At 32.7% G+C, this 18,748-nt stretch overlaps 1 protein-coding gene across 1 annotated transcript in view; it reads left to right on the plus strand.

Annotated features, from left to right (window-relative positions):
- Positions 1-18,748, plus strand: part of RSRC1 (arginine and serine rich coiled-coil 1) — a 439,307-nt gene that overhangs the window by 340,335 nt on the left and 80,224 nt on the right. Inside the window, exon 9 of the mRNA XM_084989968.1 lies at positions 16,870-16,938. Coding sequence (XP_084846094.1) covers positions 16,870-16,938 — 69 coding nt within the window. The remainder of the gene's footprint in view (positions 1-16,869; positions 16,939-18,748) is intronic.

The following is an 18,748-nucleotide window of genomic DNA, read 5'->3' on the forward strand; positions in this document are numbered from 1 at the left end:
CTTGAACAAAATGCAATAAACAGGTAAAGTTTTTTAAATTATGTTCTACTTGTAAACGTATGATTTTTCAAGATATGTTCTAGAGAAAAGTGTTGAAAATAGTTTGAAATCAGAATGAAGGTTTTGTATAAAACATTTTAAATGTCTCAGATTTATTTAGCCTTTTATGTTAAAATATACTGTTTCTTTAATAAGATTATATTTTATCATAAACCAAAAATATTTGGAAAATGATTTGTGCCAGTCATATGTACTTGAAATGAAAATGGAATTGTTACATATAAAAATGTTGGATCTACTGATTTGTAGCGTGAAATAACACCATGTTAAAGAATCTGATCTTTAAATTTGTGTTTCAGGTGTATGAAGTGAAAATCTTGCCTAGTTTTATGTTTGTTTTTTTCTAACACTACCTGAGCATTCAGCTGTTTCACTTGTAGGTGTTCATTTTTAATATTGAGTTCTAAGGTCATGCTTTCAAAATACCATGCTCATGCTGACACAAAGTAAAATAATACTGTTGCCTTGGAGTTCCTGTCATGGCTCAGTGGTTAATGAATCCGACTAGTATCCATGAGAATGTGGGTTCAATCCCTAATCTTGCTCAGTCGGTTAAGGATCCGGTGTTACGGTGAGCTATGGTGTAGTTTGCAGATGCGGCTCAGATCCCACATTGCTGTGGCTGTGATGTAGGCCGGCAGCTACAGCTCTTGTTGGACCCCTAGCCTGGGAACCTTTTATGCCATAGGTGCAGCCCTAAAAAGCCAAAATATATATATATACTGTTGCCAGTCATTGTTTTATGTTCCTTTAATAGTAAGTGTCTAATATTAAAAAATCAAGGAAAATAATTCATCCAAATGAGAAAAGAATTCTCCATATGTATAAATTTTTGTGTATGAGGAAGTATAGGATTTTTGTTGTCTGTTTACCATGGTTCTAAAGATTTTTTTTAATTTGATATTTGATTACTATGAAAATTCAAAATTCTGGAGTTCCCGTCGTGGCGCAGTGTTTAACGAATCCGACTAGGAACCATGAGGTTGCGGGTTCGGTCCCTGCCCTTGCTCAGTGAGTTAACGATCCAGCGTTGCCGTGAGCTGTGGTGTAGGTTGCAGACGCGGCTCGGATCCCGCGTTGCTGTGGCTCTGGCATAGGCCAGTGGCTACAGCTCCGATTCGACCCCTAGCCTGGGAACCTCCATATGCCACGGGAGCGGCCCAAGAAATGGCAAAAAGACAAAAAAAAAAAAAAAAATTCAAAATTCTCAGTGATTGTTCCTCAATCTGTGTTACACAGGGAAACTTCGAAAGTATATAAGCCTAAATATTAAATCATACCCTAAATGAATTTTTTGGTAAGGGAAGGATTCATTCTTAACTTCTAGATAGGCATATTTATAAATGTGGGGAGACATATGTAAACATACATCGAATTAATATAATCATGAAATTAGAATTTTTGAAGCATTAGAACAGATTTTATATTTAGAGTAGTATTCATATGAATAGAATGGAATATACTAATTAATGTAATTTTCTGAGACACTGTTAAAGCAAAATATTTTTTGTCATATATGTTCCTAAAATATTTAAATAACATGAACAGAATTAAATCTTTAATACATTCCTATTCCTCAGAGTCATTATTTTGCATTTTAAATAACTGTTTATAATAAATAGTTATTTAGGAGCTAATGAACCATGTCTTATACCACACTATACTGTCAGTAATATATCTGACTTCAGGGAGTTGGCAGTCTAGTGTGAAAGAAGACACTTGTCCAACTGGCTATACTAGAGAAATAAATATAGTCCTCTCAGACCTAAGTGTAGGAGCTAATATTTAAGATAATAAGCTAACACATCATGGAGGAAGTTATAAGATGAACAGTTGTTATTTTAGAATATCATGAATGTAAATAAAGCAAATATGAAGTATGGAGCTAAATTTGTAGGTGAGACAGCATATCTAGAAACTTGTTAATTTTAAGATGTAAGCATATTCTCTTAAATAGACCCACTTTATATTCTACAGAATTTCTCGGAAATGTCAAAGAAACCAAATTACGTATACTTAATGCATATTTCTCTAAATGAAAATTTGTGGCAAAGAAAGAATTTACTTACTAAAACTTGTAGGAGTTCCCTCGTGGCACAGCGGCTTAAGGATTCAGTGTTGTCACTCCTGTGATGCAGGTTTGATCCCTGACCTGGAAGCTTCCACATGCCACAGGCACAGCCAAAAAATTTAAAAAAAAATCGTGAATAGGTTAAAATGTATAAATTACATTATAAACGTACATCATAAACATTTCATGTGAATTAACAGAGGCACAGAGAAATTAAGATGCTTGTCTTGGTCTCATAGCTTGTAACTGGGTAGAGCACAGAATCAAACTCAGTCTGGCTTTAGAATTCATTCCTTTACCATTCTGCTAGAATATATCTCACTAACTCATTATGTCCTGATGTTAGCCTTTCACTAATAGATAATTCTATAAAAGATATCATCTTCTAATAAATGTCTTCCAGTCTCTTTATATTATGTATTTAAAAGTTTCTGGTTGGGGTTCTGATACAATCTATTATTATACCAGCTTTTTAGGTAGAGTGCTATATGTAACCCAACAGCAGTATAAATAAGTCCTCTTTTGCTCCTTTTTGGAGCCATAAATGTTTTTAGCTATTATAGCTCATTTTCTTACCAGTATTTTCTTTACCTTTTTGAAAAATTGAAAATGGTCTGATAGAGGTTGAGTTTAGTAAACTTTCATTGGCACTGAACTGAGTTTTGAGGGTGCAAAGGTGAATAAGAAACAAGCAAATGATATACTTAATTACAATATAAGGTGATTAATGCCAAAATAGAAGTACTACCAGAGAAACAACCTCTGTCTAGAGTTAGGATGGGAGTTTCATAAAATGTAGCATTTTAAAAGTGAGTAAAACCTTGCAAACCTGATACTAAAAAAAAACAAAAACAAAAACAGAATTGTGAAAGCGTGTGGTATATTTGCCAGATTGATTAAGTTCTTAGTGTTTGGAGAATAAAAGTCATGATGAAGTGGTGGCTGAGTGGGAAGTAAAGGCTGGGACCATTTAGTGAAGGATCTTGTAGCTCATGCTAAGGAAGTTGAAGTTTTCTGACCTATTTTTGAGAGCACTTTCTTGGGAAGATAATGGCTTCCACTGAGCCTACATTGCAAGAGTAATGCTGTTCCCCATTGATCTCCTCAGAAACGTAGTCTGAATGTCTTTATTTGGCCTCCATCCAGTCTTCAGGGGATCTTTAGACAAGGAGAAGGAACTACTTCCAGAGTTCCTTCACTAAACCAAACAAAATTATTCAAAACTTAAATTTTAATCATTAAGCTGTTCTCTATAAATCTCAATTTCTGTGCTTCTCTAAATTATGGGTATGAGGTATATTTTCATCTCTTGGCTTCTTGGCAATATTCATTAAGTCATATTTATTGAGGATCTTCTGTATAGCAGTATACTGAGTGCTGTGGTTAAAGTGATGAGCTAAAGAAACAAAGTCTATTAAAATATTTTTGAAGATGTATAATCTTATAAGTGACAGAATAAAAAGAAAATTTGCCCTATATCTGTCCACATGGCAGTCCTTTCATATCCTGTTCTAAAAAGAAGAGAAAATTGGTAATATTATCTACATCTTGTTATTGGGATTTCTTAAGTACGTCTTCAAATTTACTTAATAGGACAGTTATTAATTGGCATAAGAAATGTGGCTTCTTGAATTCTAATTCAATATGCCCTTCACTGAGATGCTTCAATCTTTTGGTAAAGAAATATTTTCCATTTATAGGATACTTTGATTTGTTTGCTTCCTTATGTTTACTGTATTCAACTAAGTCCCTTCTTCAGAGTACACTGTCTTGGTAAGATGCATCAGATGATTGTATCTAATTTGTGTGCATCTGATAACATAGTCTCAAAATATAAAAAGCAAAATATTGACACAGTTGCAAGGATAAATTTTGAATCTGCCATCATAATGGGAGATATATTAAGCAAATCAACAACAAACTAACAGATTTGCTTGCTCTGATGAATACATATAGCACTGTGAATTCAAGAGTTAGGGAATATATATTCTTTTCAAGTGCTGATTAAACATTTACAAAATTGACCATACATTAGTTAATAAATCTAAGCATATCAAAAATTATCATATACAGTACACTCTTTGTTCAGAGTGAAATTAAATTGGACATAAGTATAAATAAATAACTCCAAATTGTTTGTGATTTTTAAAACATTCTTCTGAGTAACTCTTGGGTACACCAAAAAAAGTCACATTGGGATAAAATGAATTTTAAATTCTATATGTCTAAATAGAAATTATGTTGAGTATTTTTTTAGCGCAAAATTTCAGTCCATTCCAGGCTAGGACTCTGTTTTAACAGCTGTGATGCAAATTCATGCTAAAGTTTGAGGGCCACTACCTTAAATAAAATTACAATAACTTAATACCTACTTGAAAATATCTAGCAACAAAATATAGGTTGTTAAATATTGACAATGACTAATACTGGGACTAGAAAATCACTAGTAGTGTCTGTTTTTAAATGCAGCATTATAGTTTTTGAGGACAAATTCTCACCATCAAAGCCTAAAAAAAATGGCTCTAATTAAGATCTTTATTATAAAATTTGTTTGGTTTTGCTTTTATACTGTGATATTGTTGAAATATTTCTCTTGTTTTAACACCACCATGTAGAATTGAAATAGGAGAAATTTTTCAAAAAAGTACTATATTTCAGTTTTCCTGAATATATGAATTTTCTGTTTGATATATATATGTGTGTGTGTGTGTGTGTGTGTATATACACATTATTGTATACATTATAATATATATATATATTATTGCCTGTAGAAATAGGTATGCATAAGTGCCTTTTTATCATCAAAACAATTAAAGGAGACATGGAGAACAGACTTGTGGTGGCCAAGAGGGAGGGGGATGGACTGGGATGGACTGGGAATTTGGGGTTAGTAGATACAAACTATTGCATTTGGAGTGGATAAGCAATGAGATCTTGCTATATATTATATAGCACAGGGAACTATATCTGGTCACTTATAATAGAACATTATGGAGGGTAATGTGAGAGAGAATATATATATATATGCACAACTGGGTATAACTGGGTCACTTTTCTGTACAGCAGAAATTGATAGAACATTGTAAATCAACTATAGTAAAAAAATTAAAATCTCAAAAAAAAAACAAAGGATGCTAAAGGCCATTATTTTTTATATAGTTTCATTAATGACATATGAACTTGCTAGTAGAGATTTGCCTATAATAGAAAAATGCTTTTGAAATTTCTTACTATTTTTTACATTTCTCATTTCTAGTTCAGGAAAATTCTGGATTATTATTTCTGTGACCTTCAACTTGTTAATATTAAGCTATTTCTGTTTCAGAGACTGAACTCAGTTGCCTGAGCATTGGTATAGATCATGACTATGATTTTTAGAGATACCAATTTTCTTTCTTTATTTCTTCTACTTTAAGCTGCCACTGCTACTGCTTAATTAACTTATCATATAAGAGAAAAGAACATGCCTCTTCACTAATAGACTGGTAAAGGTCATATATTGGCCCAGGTTATAGTTCACACTAGAGAGTAAATGCAACAGTTCCATTATGTGCTTGTCTTTCACAGATCTGGAAAACAGAAATCTCAGAGATCTTTCCAAAACTACGTCACAACTTCAGAGTGCTTTAGTTTATTACCCAACAAAGCCTGTATTATTAATTTTGAATTGTACTTGTGGGTATTCTTTAGCATTTAGGGACATCCCAATTAGTAGGGCAATTATACAACTCCCTCTATCAGAATATAGTATATAAAAGTTCACTTAACACATACTTTTAGCAGGGTTAACTCAGAACATGGTATAAAATTCCTTTGGGGAAAATTTGTGGACCCAGCAGTGGAAGTCTGCATTTCATCAGGAGTGTTAGCATTTTTAGTGTAGGAATGTATGTATTGAAGAACTGAAATCCAGCTATTGGCCTCAGACCTAAATGATGGGTCTCTCAAGTTGAGGCAACCAAAATCATGACATGCATTTAAATATTGAGCATTTTATATTTCTAAAAAGATAAACTTCAAAATAGTTATTAATAGCACAGCAATTTCACCCCAAATTATTTGCTTTCATTGTTATTTTACAGTGACATTTCGTTCATGACCTTTATAACAATTAAACTAACTAAAAAAGAAAAAATTAACTATCCTTTAATAAAAATCATTAGTGGGACTAGATTTGGTTTATACAAGTTATTTCCACATTGTTTTTTAAAATCATTAGTGTGATTAAAAGAAGAGCAGAAAGACCTGTTATAATTTTTGACTCATCTATTTATTAGGGTATGTAACCTCAGGCAAATTATTAAGCTTCTTTGAAACTTTTTGAGGGTTGTATGAAATGGCTGTATTTTAAAATACTTTTAAAATACATAGTACAGTGACTGACACATAGTAGGCCTGCTTAAGTTTTTGGTTTTCCCTCAGGAATTGAAACCATGGAAACATATTAATAAAAAAAATTCTATTTTTTAAATAAGAAACATCCTTTGTAGTATAAGAGTAAGGTAAAAATTAGGAAAAGAAATCATGGCATAATTTTTTTGATTTGGAAACTATTGTGTCTCATCTTTGATTTCTGACATATGTAGTTAAATATACATTGCTCTTTCCAGACTTTGGTTCTTATTTTTAAAAGAATTGCATACCTTTAGTTACTCTTCAAAAATATGTATTGATAGGGTATTTGAAGTTACTGAAAAGAATAAGCATTACAAATCACTTAGTCTAGGATATGATTCCTTTCAAAGGGAATAATTCTGTAGCTCCAAACCCCAGAGTTTTTCTGAAATGCTGAAACATCTTTCTTGGAATGAGGGTTATAGTGGTGGTCAGCTGACTTCAAACTGACATCTAATTGATGGATGTGCTATAAGTCAAGGGAACACAGAATGCTGAAGTTATTTTTATTTTCCATATCAGCATTCAGTAAAAAAGAAAAAAAAATTTAGTACTGCTTTTCTTTGAGAGACTAGACATCCCAGCATTTCTGTATCCCCATGTTGTTATTATTGGATTGTTTTCAGTTTTTTAAAACTTGTTCTGAGAGTTAAGTAAATGACATTCTAATTACTATAGCTAAGCAGTTTATTCAGGTTACAGAATGGAAGTTACAGATGGGAAGCATCAGGCACCAACACAACTATAGAAGAGAAATATAAGCCTGATCAGAAGGTTACAGGACTTTACATGTTAAAAGACCAAAACCAAAAACAAAACAACAACAAAAAACCTCTATTAGCTATCTTCTTTTTCATCTTAAATTATAATTAGATCTATTTGATTCCTCCCATGACATTGGAATGCTCATGAATTCCAGCAGGAGTGTTGCAAAGAAAAATGCCTATTCAAATAAAGATCATTAGGATATTCATACAGCTGCATTAGGCCAGCACATCTGTTGAACAAACTTAGTGTGTCACTCAGCAGTGAAATTGATCATCAAAGCTCTTCTAATAAATGACATAGAAAATTTTCCAACAGAATAAAGAGAAAGGGCACATAGAGTAAGTCTTTGCAAATTTAGGTAATCTTTAAGCCCATTTGGGGGTATAAGAAAAAGAGAAAATCCAGAAGACATAAGATAAAATAGTGAAAGAAGCTTTTACTTTAGAAATGATTACACAGTATACAAAAGGATATTTATATAAAAGCAAACAAACCCAAATCATTCAATGTGTTCCAAATATTTATACACCCACATTGGTGCTAAGAAAAGTAGAAAATAATTAGAAGATGTCATATGATTTTTTAGTTTTCCATTTGTTACTTTCACTGAATCCACAGTTTTTCACCATTACCACCATTTATTACTATTACTTGTTTTAACAACTTGCAGAAGTAAATGCAAATCATCTCTTCAGTTTATATATAACTTAAGGCATGAGATTCTACAAAATCATTTCTAGACTTCAGAGTAATATGGTTCCTGTCTTCAAATATTCAAATGGGAAGTTTTTAAGGAAAAATATAATGATGAAATGTTTTTATACCTGATTCTGAATTAGGGGAAAGTTAAAATAAGTTAGTGAAAGTGTTAGCTAGATTAGCACCTCTCAGAGTATATTCTTTGTTTATATTACAGGAAAATAATCATTCTTTGGTAAAATATAGTTGGGAAATATAGTTTGGGAAACAGAGGCTGAACTAAGTTAAACAGGTTTTTCCAACACAGCATCTCTCAGGTGTAAATTTGTTGATAAGTATTTTAGCTTTCCAGGTGAGAGAACTCAGTGTTGTGTTATCCAATCTAATTTCACTGTGAACCCTTTTTAAATGAACAATCATGAAAAATAGGTCTTCCAAGGAACATGCTCTGTGTGATCTCTAGCTCGAGATATTTATGATTTGCTGAGAATTTGCCTGCTTTGCATATGATTTGTACTATAACCTCATTCTTGACTTGTGGTCATTTTGAGTTGATAGGGTCTCCTTAGCAGTAGACAGCATCCTTTGAGCACTGTCCCTGGTCAAATGTCCCTTGGATTGTGTGACAACGTACCTTCTGCTTCTATGACTGTTTATTTCAAAACTCATTTGCAGTGGATTATAACCATAAAGTAAAACATAATTGGGCTGGTTCATTACACTTTCATGAACCAAATAATTGGCCTGTCTGCCTAACACTTGGTTATCCTACAAGGCAGCCCAATTATCCCCTCCTCCTAAAATCTTCTCTCCCCATATCCTCTTTCTTCATTACTTCCTACGTACCTCCGTTTTTACATTTCCCCATCTTTTTTTTAACATACATACATTTTTTTATTAAAGTATAATTGATTTACAGTGTTGTGCCATTTTCTGCCATGTAGCAGAATGACTTAGTTATGTATATATTCTTTTTATCTTATTATCTTCCATCATGTTCTATTCCAAGAGACTGGATATAGTTCCCTGTGCTGTACTGTAGGACCTCATTGCCCATCCATTCTAAATGTAATAGCCCTTGTTTGTCTTTAAACTCCATTTCTTAATCCTCAGCACTTAGCTCAGTGATTAGGGTACAGTATTCTGCTGGAGAATTTTCTCTGCCAATCTGTTTTGGATAGACATTTGAAGGAACTAATAAAAATGATACCGCTTTAAAGTGATCTAGCAAAAATTAATATTTTTAGAGCATTTACCGATGATGAACAGTAGCTTTTTTTTTTTTAACCGTAGCTATGCAATAATTGCAATTTCATGTTTATAAAAGTTTTTCGGTTGTAGTTACTGTTGACCCTGCTGCTGCTGTTTGAGGCAGATTCAGAGTTATTTCAAATACTGGAAATAACTAAACATTTTTATGTGTATACTTGTTTTATTGTTGTTCTTCACCATGCAAGACAGTTTGTGTCTATCAATGCATTTGTTTCTTCTGTGTACATTAATATTGCTAGTATTTATTAATGATTCAAGTTAGTTAGAAATAAGAACTTATAATTAATGGATCTTTCCTAAGCTGTGTGTGCAAAGGAGGCAGAGGCACCTGGGGGAGCTAATATTATAACCATAGTAATATAACCTTTAGACATGCAGAAGCAGTAGGTGTGTTCATATGTAAATTTATAAATGAATGTGATAGTATTAGCTAACGAGTTTTTAGATTGTCTGCTCTGCTGATAAGTGCAAAAACAGTAGGTAAAATCCAGCAAAAATACCTGAGAAAAGCTTAATAATCACACCATCTTAGGATTCTTTTAACATTACAGTTTTAGATTAATTATAATTTTTTTCTCTCTGAAAGTCATATTTAACTTTCTCATATAATATAACTCTAGTATTGTCCATTTTTTTCTGTTGTTATTTTTAACATCTTATCTAGATGTTTAGAAATCTCTGGGGATTACTGTTTTCATATATATAAGGAAAAATTAGGCTTTTACAATTCTGATGTTCCTAGTAATTTCATTTCCTTGAATTCAAAATTTTCATCATTTTGTCAACCAAGTTGTTAGATCTATAATTATTTATTTTGATGCAAATTTGCCACAAAGTAATTAGCTTTGATCCCAAACTAATATCATTTGCCACATATTTTTATAAACTTCTCCCCATATAACACACACCAACCACCACCTTTTTTTAGAAGCTAAAAACTAAAAGTTGTTTTCCTGGAGTCTCCATTGGGGCTCAGCAGGTTAAGAACCCAACTATTATCTATGAGGATGCGGGTTTGATCCCTAGCCTCACTCAGGATCTGGCATTGCCACAAGCTGCAGCACAGGTCACAGATGCAGCTCAGGTCTAGCGTTGCTGTGACTGTGGTATAGGCCAGTGGCTATGGCTCCTCCAGTTCAACCCCTAGCCTGGTAACTTCCATATCCAAGGGTGCATCCATAAAAAGACCCCAAAAAAAAAAAAAAAAAGTTGTTTTCTCCATACTAACAATGATACCTTTTTCCTTCTGAGGAATTAAAAATATCAAAAAGTAGTTGCGCTTGCTAACAGATGGGCTGATAGATTTAGAAAATCAATTCAGTATTTACACCTTTGTACCTCTTCCAGCAGACACTTATTACTCTCTCCTTTCCATTCGAACCTGGAAAGAGACCCTGGAACAGCTGAGCTAAACTGTACCATCACCTAGTTTTTTCCCTCGAGGTTAAAACAAAACTGCCTTAACTATCAATATAAAAGTTCAAAGAAAATTAAATCCTAAAAAGTAAATGTAACTTTTCACTGTTTGCTAGTTGTCTGTCTCACAAACACATAGCAAGGAAATTATTAATGCCTTTATTCAGGCATTTCTTACTTAGAGCCCTTGTTCACTACAGAGACACAGGAATTATGGGAAAATGATACTGTATAATTTGGAATCAGAATGATACTTAATAGAACCACTGATCACTTTGTCATTTAGAAGATCTACTGTATTTTGGAAGAAGGGGGTGCAGGTAGAATCTCAAAATTACTGAAATTTTCTCCAGCCCCAAATGCTTATGTGATTTAACATAGTACTACGTGGAAGAACTCTCTAGAAATACTTTCTCATGCCACCTTAAATATATGAAACAAATAAACATACATTAGTGGTTATTACAAAGGAAGAGGCCTTTTTAGACTTTTCCATGTGATTCTGAACAAAGTATATTCAGATAAAAGTTTTTCTGTAAACATTAACTTGTGTATTGAACAGGTTCATTATTCTGTAATTTTGGTTACTGTTTGCTTCTGAATGAATGAATAGGTAAGAAATCGGCTTTAACAAAAAAAAATTAAACTAGAATCACAGTCCCTAATCTCAATCATTCTGAACTTTGGCTTATTAACTTTCTTGGGCCTTTTATTTCTTTATCAATAAACTATTACACAGTAATAACTTATCTAGATAAAATACCTTTAGAATTTTGGGGGAAAATGACACTTTATTGTTAATTTACATATCTCTTTTACTCACAGTTTTTTTTTTTAAAAGCATATGACAACATTTGGACTGAATAAACATGTGACATGGTAAATGTAGAGGAAATAATAAAACATTAGAAAAATTTCTCAGATGTATTTTGATAACTAATCCAGTAAAGTCCTTATACATTTAAAGACTGAGATGGATCATGCTGAATATAATACTAGTATCCTGATATAAATCCCCCTTTTTTATAATCATTGCTTAAAATATTTTGATACTGCAGGGCCTATGAAACATCCTAATGTCTTGTTCATTTTCTTAGTATTAGCATGAAAAGCACTAAGAATTACATTAAACTGAAATATGCAAGAATATACATCTTGCTAGATGTTTTTATTTGCAGTTCACTAGAACACTTCTCTTGGGGCTCCAAAATTGGTATCAGGGCATCAAAAAACTTCAGTATCCTGAGAGAATAATTTTCCTAACTTAGGGAAGAATATTACTTATTCTTATAACTTGTTAATTAATTTATGGACTATTAGGTTTCATATGTATTTTTATATAAAGGTAATATAATAAATTAAAGAGCACACCTGTTGGATTTGGGTAGAAACCCTACTCTGCCACATTCGAGGTTGGGCAGGTAAATTGTTTTCCAGATACTTCCTGTCCTCTTTCTATTCATTTACATATATATTCATGTACTTTGTTCAGTAAATGGGATCATGCTATATATTCAGTCTGCTTTTTTTACTTGACATTTGTATTGAAGATCTTTTCTATGCCATTAATGCAATTTATCTCATTATTTTAATGGCATTATACTGTTTCATAGTATCTTCTTAAGTAGATGTTAGAACATACGGATCTTCTGTGCTTCTAACTCTATGACCTTGAAAAAGTTACTTTACTTTTTTGTGTTTCAGTTTCCTCATCTGTAAAATGGGGATAGAGCCAATATGAGAATTAAGTGATATACACACACACATATAAACTCAAAGGCACATTGTAAACCTTTAATAACTGTTAACTTTGATAACAATGATGATACCATCTCTTAATTTTTCTTTTATGTGTAAATCTCTTTGGTTTTTTTACACTACATTCATGGAAAATTCAAAATTCTTTGTTAAAACCTTGTAGTCTAATATACATATTTAGTTATATGCACTCTGTTTTTCAGCTCATGTACGAAGTTCTATTTTGATGATTAAAATGTTCTTTCCAAGATGCAGTTAGTATCTTCTCAAATCGCTTTAAGGGTATTATTTCCACTGATTTCTGTCACACTTACTATGTGCCCAGCTCTCCAGGAGACGAATATTTTCTTTAATGAAGAAATAACAATATTGTTTATTTCATAAGGAAGGTATTAAAGTGCCTAAGAAGAAAGGAGGGAGCAGTCAAATCCATTTGAGGATAAGGGATGTTGATCGGGGAAGGTTTCACAGAAGAGGGTGACATTTGAGCTAAAACTTTCTGATAAGATTTTCTCAGCAAGAAAATGAGGTAAGCACCCCAGCAAGAACAAAGGCATGGCAATACAAACAAAAGGCAGTGTGGCCCCACAAGGCCCTGCATCCTTGAAATGATGAAAGAGAATTAGTGAATGATGAAGCTGGAAACTTTCATTGAGATCAGACGATGAAAGCCTTTAGATAGCATGCTAAAGAGATCAGATTTACATCTATATGCACAACAGGGTGCCTTTAGAGGTAACATGATATGATCACACTAAGAATGCTGTATTTATTTACTTTATAATTGTTGCGCCTTTCTTGTTCCACACACTCTTCTTGCTGCTAGGGATACAAAATAGGAATACACTCCTTGCTCAGGTGGTAATATAGAGCATTCATTAGAAGGAATAGTATTAAAAGTGAAAAGAGGTGAGGCCGTGAACATGAATATTGGCTGTAAAAATGCAAAGGACCAGATGGATTCTGGAGATATGCTATGGAGTGGAACCTGATGGAACTCCTGGTCAGTCACTACTGCATGAGGATATGATCTAGAGAATAGTGTCACAAAGGTTTCTAATCTGTAAGAAAGCAGGAAATACCAAGGAAAAAAGATTAAGGGATCTGAGGGAAAGATGATGAGTTCAGTTATGGACATGATTTTGAGTAGTCTATGTGGAGGTATTCAGGAAGTAATTGAAAAAAAATGTTCTTTTGGTCTGGAAAGAGGCAGAACTGGAACTATGATAGACATAAGGGTTAGATTTTAAATCTTCTACAAGACTATGTAACAAAAGAACTCCAAGAAATAAGATGCGTAAGAGGGACAGCAGCCAAAAAAGGCCCATAAAGAACTGTTAGAATGAGGAGAACATTTTGATGAAAATGTGTTTGGTTAGCTGTTTAAAAAATAGAGTATGACAGGATAAAACAGATTTGGCTATCATAGAGTTTTTAGGGACCACTACAAAAGCTGTTGGGGCAAAGTCAAACAGAAACGACAAAAGGCAGTAACTTGGATCAAAGAAAAATAAATATTGTACAGGATTTATGAGACTTAAATGTATTTGTAGTCTGAGAATAGAGAAGAGTGAGTTTGCACATTAAAAAGCAGAAATAATCCTAAAGGATACAGAAAGGAATAGGTTCTAAAGCACAAGTAGATGGATTTACTTTCTGAAACAAGGCAAAAAAAAGAAGGATTGGTGAATATAAAAGTTTGAAAGTGAATGGGAATGAAGCTAAGGAAATGTCAGGGAATTGGGAATCATTGTGAGGTTATTGGCATAGTGGAAAAAGAATAGTGAGTTGTAGGAAACAAGAATGGAAACAAACCATGGATGCTGCTTAAGGAGGAGCAACATGGAAGGATTCAGGCTAATTTCTAAGTCATTAGTTTCCAGTACAGTCAATAGCATTATATACTATTTTGTAGGGAACCTCTGCAGCAAGAACAGAAAAAAATGATCAGATGTGTTGGTAGCAGTTTGGCACAACAACAAAGGAATAATGGAAACGAGGGTTTTTATAAGCATGGAATTAAAATAATTGTCTAGGAGTTCAGGTTGGGTAGGGAAGGAAGTAAAAGCCAGGAGGAGACTGTTAGCCTAGAGAGTGCGGAAGAGCCAAGAAATTGGAAATTTTGTACAAGATTAGTGGAATATGTAAGTACTTGGTAAATGGTATGTTTTATTGTAGATCCTACTGTAAGCCCAAAGAGAACAATCATAAATTAGAAGTCTTACCATTTACCAGTTGTGTTCTTTGGCATCAGATTTTGTGATGAGATTCCATATCACCCCTCTGTAAAATGGGATTGCCACCTTTTAAAGAATATTAAAAATTTTAGGATAATCTAAATCCTGTAAGAATGATCATATATTCTTCTGTATTCACTTTTAAATAATAATACCATAGAGCAGTCAAAAAGGAAAAAAAAAAAAGAAAGTTTTTTCAAAATTACCATAGTAATTGATGAGGTTATCCTAATGACTGAATTTGAATAAATGTGTTTTTTATATGTGAATTCAACAGATCCTTTGTAGAGACATATTGATTATTGATAAAATTTTCAAATGTGTGCTTTTAAAATTAATTACTCTCTATGACATTTTTGCATAATTCAAAGGTTTTTTTATTTATACCCACATAAACATACTTGGGAATTTTGATTGACAGGATGAAGCTCAATTACATAAAATATTTAACCACAGCACAAGAGCCATTTGCAGTTTAAAGAAAACTGTATAAAACAATATTCCAATGAATTGTCCATGTATAGCAACAAATCAGTAAGAAAGGACAAACCAGCATAGTGAAATAGATAAATCAGATTTAGGCAGCGTAGTTTATTGAATTTAAATTGTGCCCAGTTGGCCCAAGAGCTATATATAAGCAATCCATCTTACGTTGTTAATGGAGGTTCTTGAAATCCACCTGATGTTTGCATTATTAAATTTCAGTCTAATGAGCTCGGCTAATACATATTGAAGATGGTTGTAAGGAGTAGAATGTGAATCTGAGCGGGATAATTTGAAAGAAACATAAGCTGAGCATTTTACATGACTCAAGGGGTATATCTACAATTACACATATAACCAAAATTGAATTTAAATGGAATTTCTATTATCCTTGTCCTTCTACCAGGGAGAATAAAGTGTAAATGAAGTAAAAAAGTCTTTAGAGTTACTGGTGGTTTGTTTTTATTATCTAATTTAATAGATTCTTGCAATGATACAGAGTGGCATAAAAGTTTTAATATTTCATGACTTTAAATGCAGTCTAAGTATGTATTAAAGCTTGTAAATGGAAACAGATGTCTGTGTAATTGGATATAGCACTTCACAACACCATTTTATAAGTTTTATATTTTAAGAAAGTGTCAATGTTGACAGTGAAGAAAAATTAAGCTTTTGAAGAAAAATAGTTATATATGTGGTGTGTATTTTCTTTAAATTCCTCTTTTAAGTCAGGTTTTATACTTCAAAAGGATATGTTGATTTTGCATAGGAAAAATATATGCAGCCAAAAACTGAAGAGAAAGTGTGTTTATTTTTTAAATCACTGTTTATATTGCTGTTATCATTATAATAAAGGCTCATCCAAAGTTTAATGCTTGCACAGTTTGATTCTTTTTCTTTTGACGAGGCAATACTTTTTTAACTTAATATTTCATCAACTGTAATGCTATTAGAGACTTATTTTCACTTAGTTCACTCATCAGGCAGTGAGCCGGCAATAAAGGAGAATCGCTCCTTTGAGACATTAATGCTTTGGAATAAATGATGTGCTAGAACAGAAATTTAATTAATTTACAGAGTATATTGATAGTCCCTTGTTACTGTGCTGTATATTTTTAATCTTCTTTAACATCTGTAGTAAAGTGTTTGAAAACCCCTGCAGTTGAGCAACTAGTAGATAATTAAGTAATAAGGGAAGAGGTTTCTAGAGGGAAAAAGGTTCTTTTTACCAAATGCTGTCATAACATGAGTAAAGAACTGCTACCGTGATATGCAATGGAAAAAAAAAATAATACGCTACCTAATTTGGTACCATTCCAAAGATATAGCAAGCTTCTTATATTTAAAAATGTGAATTGTAGCTTAAGAACTTTCCTCCAAAGTTTAAAACAGATGCATTACACTAACAAATCAGATGACTTTTTAATACCAACAGTTTTTCCCAGTTTGTATGCCATCATTAAACTTATGTTGCTTAAATGCATTTTTTGTGCAGATTATCTTGAACTAAGCTTCAAAGATTATAAGCAAATCTTGTAAATAGTCTGAACAAAGATTGTAAAATGTATATTTCAGGTTCTCAGCCATTTTTTTTCCCTTCTGACCACTTCACAGAAAAATATGTAATGCATTTCTTTTCCCTTTTCCCGGGGTTTTCATTCATGATTCAGGCATAAAATAAGTGCAGAAATTTTATTGTTTTTATTTCAGCAAAAGCTGATGAAGCATTGAAAGCCAAAGAAAGAAATGAAGAAGAAGCAAAGAGAAGAAAGGAAGAAGGTAAGGACATGTGTTTGTTTTGTTTCAAAGCGGTCATTATTGTAAGGAGTCACAGTTTGGCATGATTCTCTTCATTCCCTGGATAGAATACAATCAAATGCCATAGGGGGTACCTCATGCTACTTCACAAACCTAAACTGTAACACAATATCACACTATATTCAGTGTCTTGGACATGGTGTTAGCTAGCATAAGATTAGTTTATAAGCATCCTAGTGATAAATGTCTGGGGGAACTGGGAAGATATAAAATTATAAAGTAGAGGTAATGTTAGTTTCTTCTAACTTTTAAATTATCAAAATCACCTGGGATGAATCCCACCTGGTCATGGTGTAGGATCTTTTTTATATGTTGTTGGGTTCAGATGGCTAAAATTTTGCTGAGAATTTTTGTGTCTATATTCATCAAAGATATTGGCCTGTAGTTTTCTTTTTTGGTAGTATCTTTGTCTGGTTTTGGAATTAGGGTGATGGTGTCATCATAGAATATCTTTGGGAGTGTTCCTTCTTCTTCAACCTTTTGAAAAAGTTTAAGGAGGATGGGTATAAGTTCCCCTTTGTATATTTGGTAGAATTCACCTGTGAAGCCATCTGGTCCTGGACTTTTATTTGTAGGGAGTGTTTTTATTGACATATTCAATTTAAAAAAATATATATATATATATATATCAAAATCAGTCATAGAAATGAACTTCTGGGTAAATTTTAAAATATTTTAGCAGTAATGAAGAAAAGTCCTTTTGCCAACAAGACTTTAAATTAAAAAGCTGTTAAGAGGGAACCATAAAATACAAAATGTCAGAAATATCAGTCATAATTCAGATTCAGAAATTCATGTCGTAATTTTTGTAGATTTTTTAAAAATGACATTGAAGCCACCATCCAAAAATATTACATAAAGAAATCTAACACATTTTTTATCTCCCCTAACAAATTTGTATTTCCCCTTTAGTTTGCTGTGATTTACATAAGTGAAAATTTTGCATTTTTCCTTCTCAGAGGCTTTATATACTGTTGTAAATTACAGTGCTTAAAGCAAGATCCAGGCAACTCTTTCTCAGTCAGTTAAGTTGATGATCCACTTGGACTGGCAGTCATATCATTCTGCTGATTAATTAGCAGAATAACTATTTCTTCTATGAGCTTTCAAAGAATTGAAGCCTGATAATATGTTCGAAAATACTGACTTTGAGTGCTAGCATACAAATCTGAAAATTGGAATTTTTCCTTAGTGTATATCTTTTACTATGACGACTGGAAAAAAATTACACCCCCAACTTATAATTGGAAGCTGAGATCCAAAAGAACCTAAAGTGTTTGAATATGATGGTTTAGAGTGTTTAAAAGCAGCCTTCCATCAGAGCCAAGCCCTCTAAGCAAATCTCCCCCTGCCCCCCCAAAAAAATTATAGATCTAGGTGGCAGAAACCTACAAATAAGTAGATTCAAACTAAATGTACACTAATTTATACATAAGTATATAGTATTCTTGCCATATTTGACCCTGTTTTGTCCTGACTTTATGTTCTTGTCGTAGATCAACTAATTTTATTGTATATTGAGAAACAAGTGAATTCCACTGGCAAAAATTGTCAGTAGAATTCCCCTCTGTTGGCTTTCTGAAGTGCACATTTAGATATTGTTAGTGGAAACAATCTGTCTGATTTCAGTTATGCTTGTGGTCACCCATAGTACAAATAAATATAATACTAGATGCAAAGCAGTCTAAGTAAATTATAATATTTTAGTACTGCTGTGTTATGTGCCATTCTGATCAGTGTAACTAATTAATAGCGTAATGGCCCTTATAAA

The sequence above is a fragment of the Sus scrofa genome, chromosome 13, assembly GCF_054392235.1.
Source record: "Sus scrofa isolate SSC_HxYL_T2T_F1_AM1 chromosome 13, Sscrofa_HxYL_maternal_Yorkshire_Landrace_v2.0, whole genome shotgun sequence".
NCBI classification, from domain to species: domain Eukaryota; kingdom Metazoa; phylum Chordata; class Mammalia; order Artiodactyla; family Suidae; genus Sus; species Sus scrofa.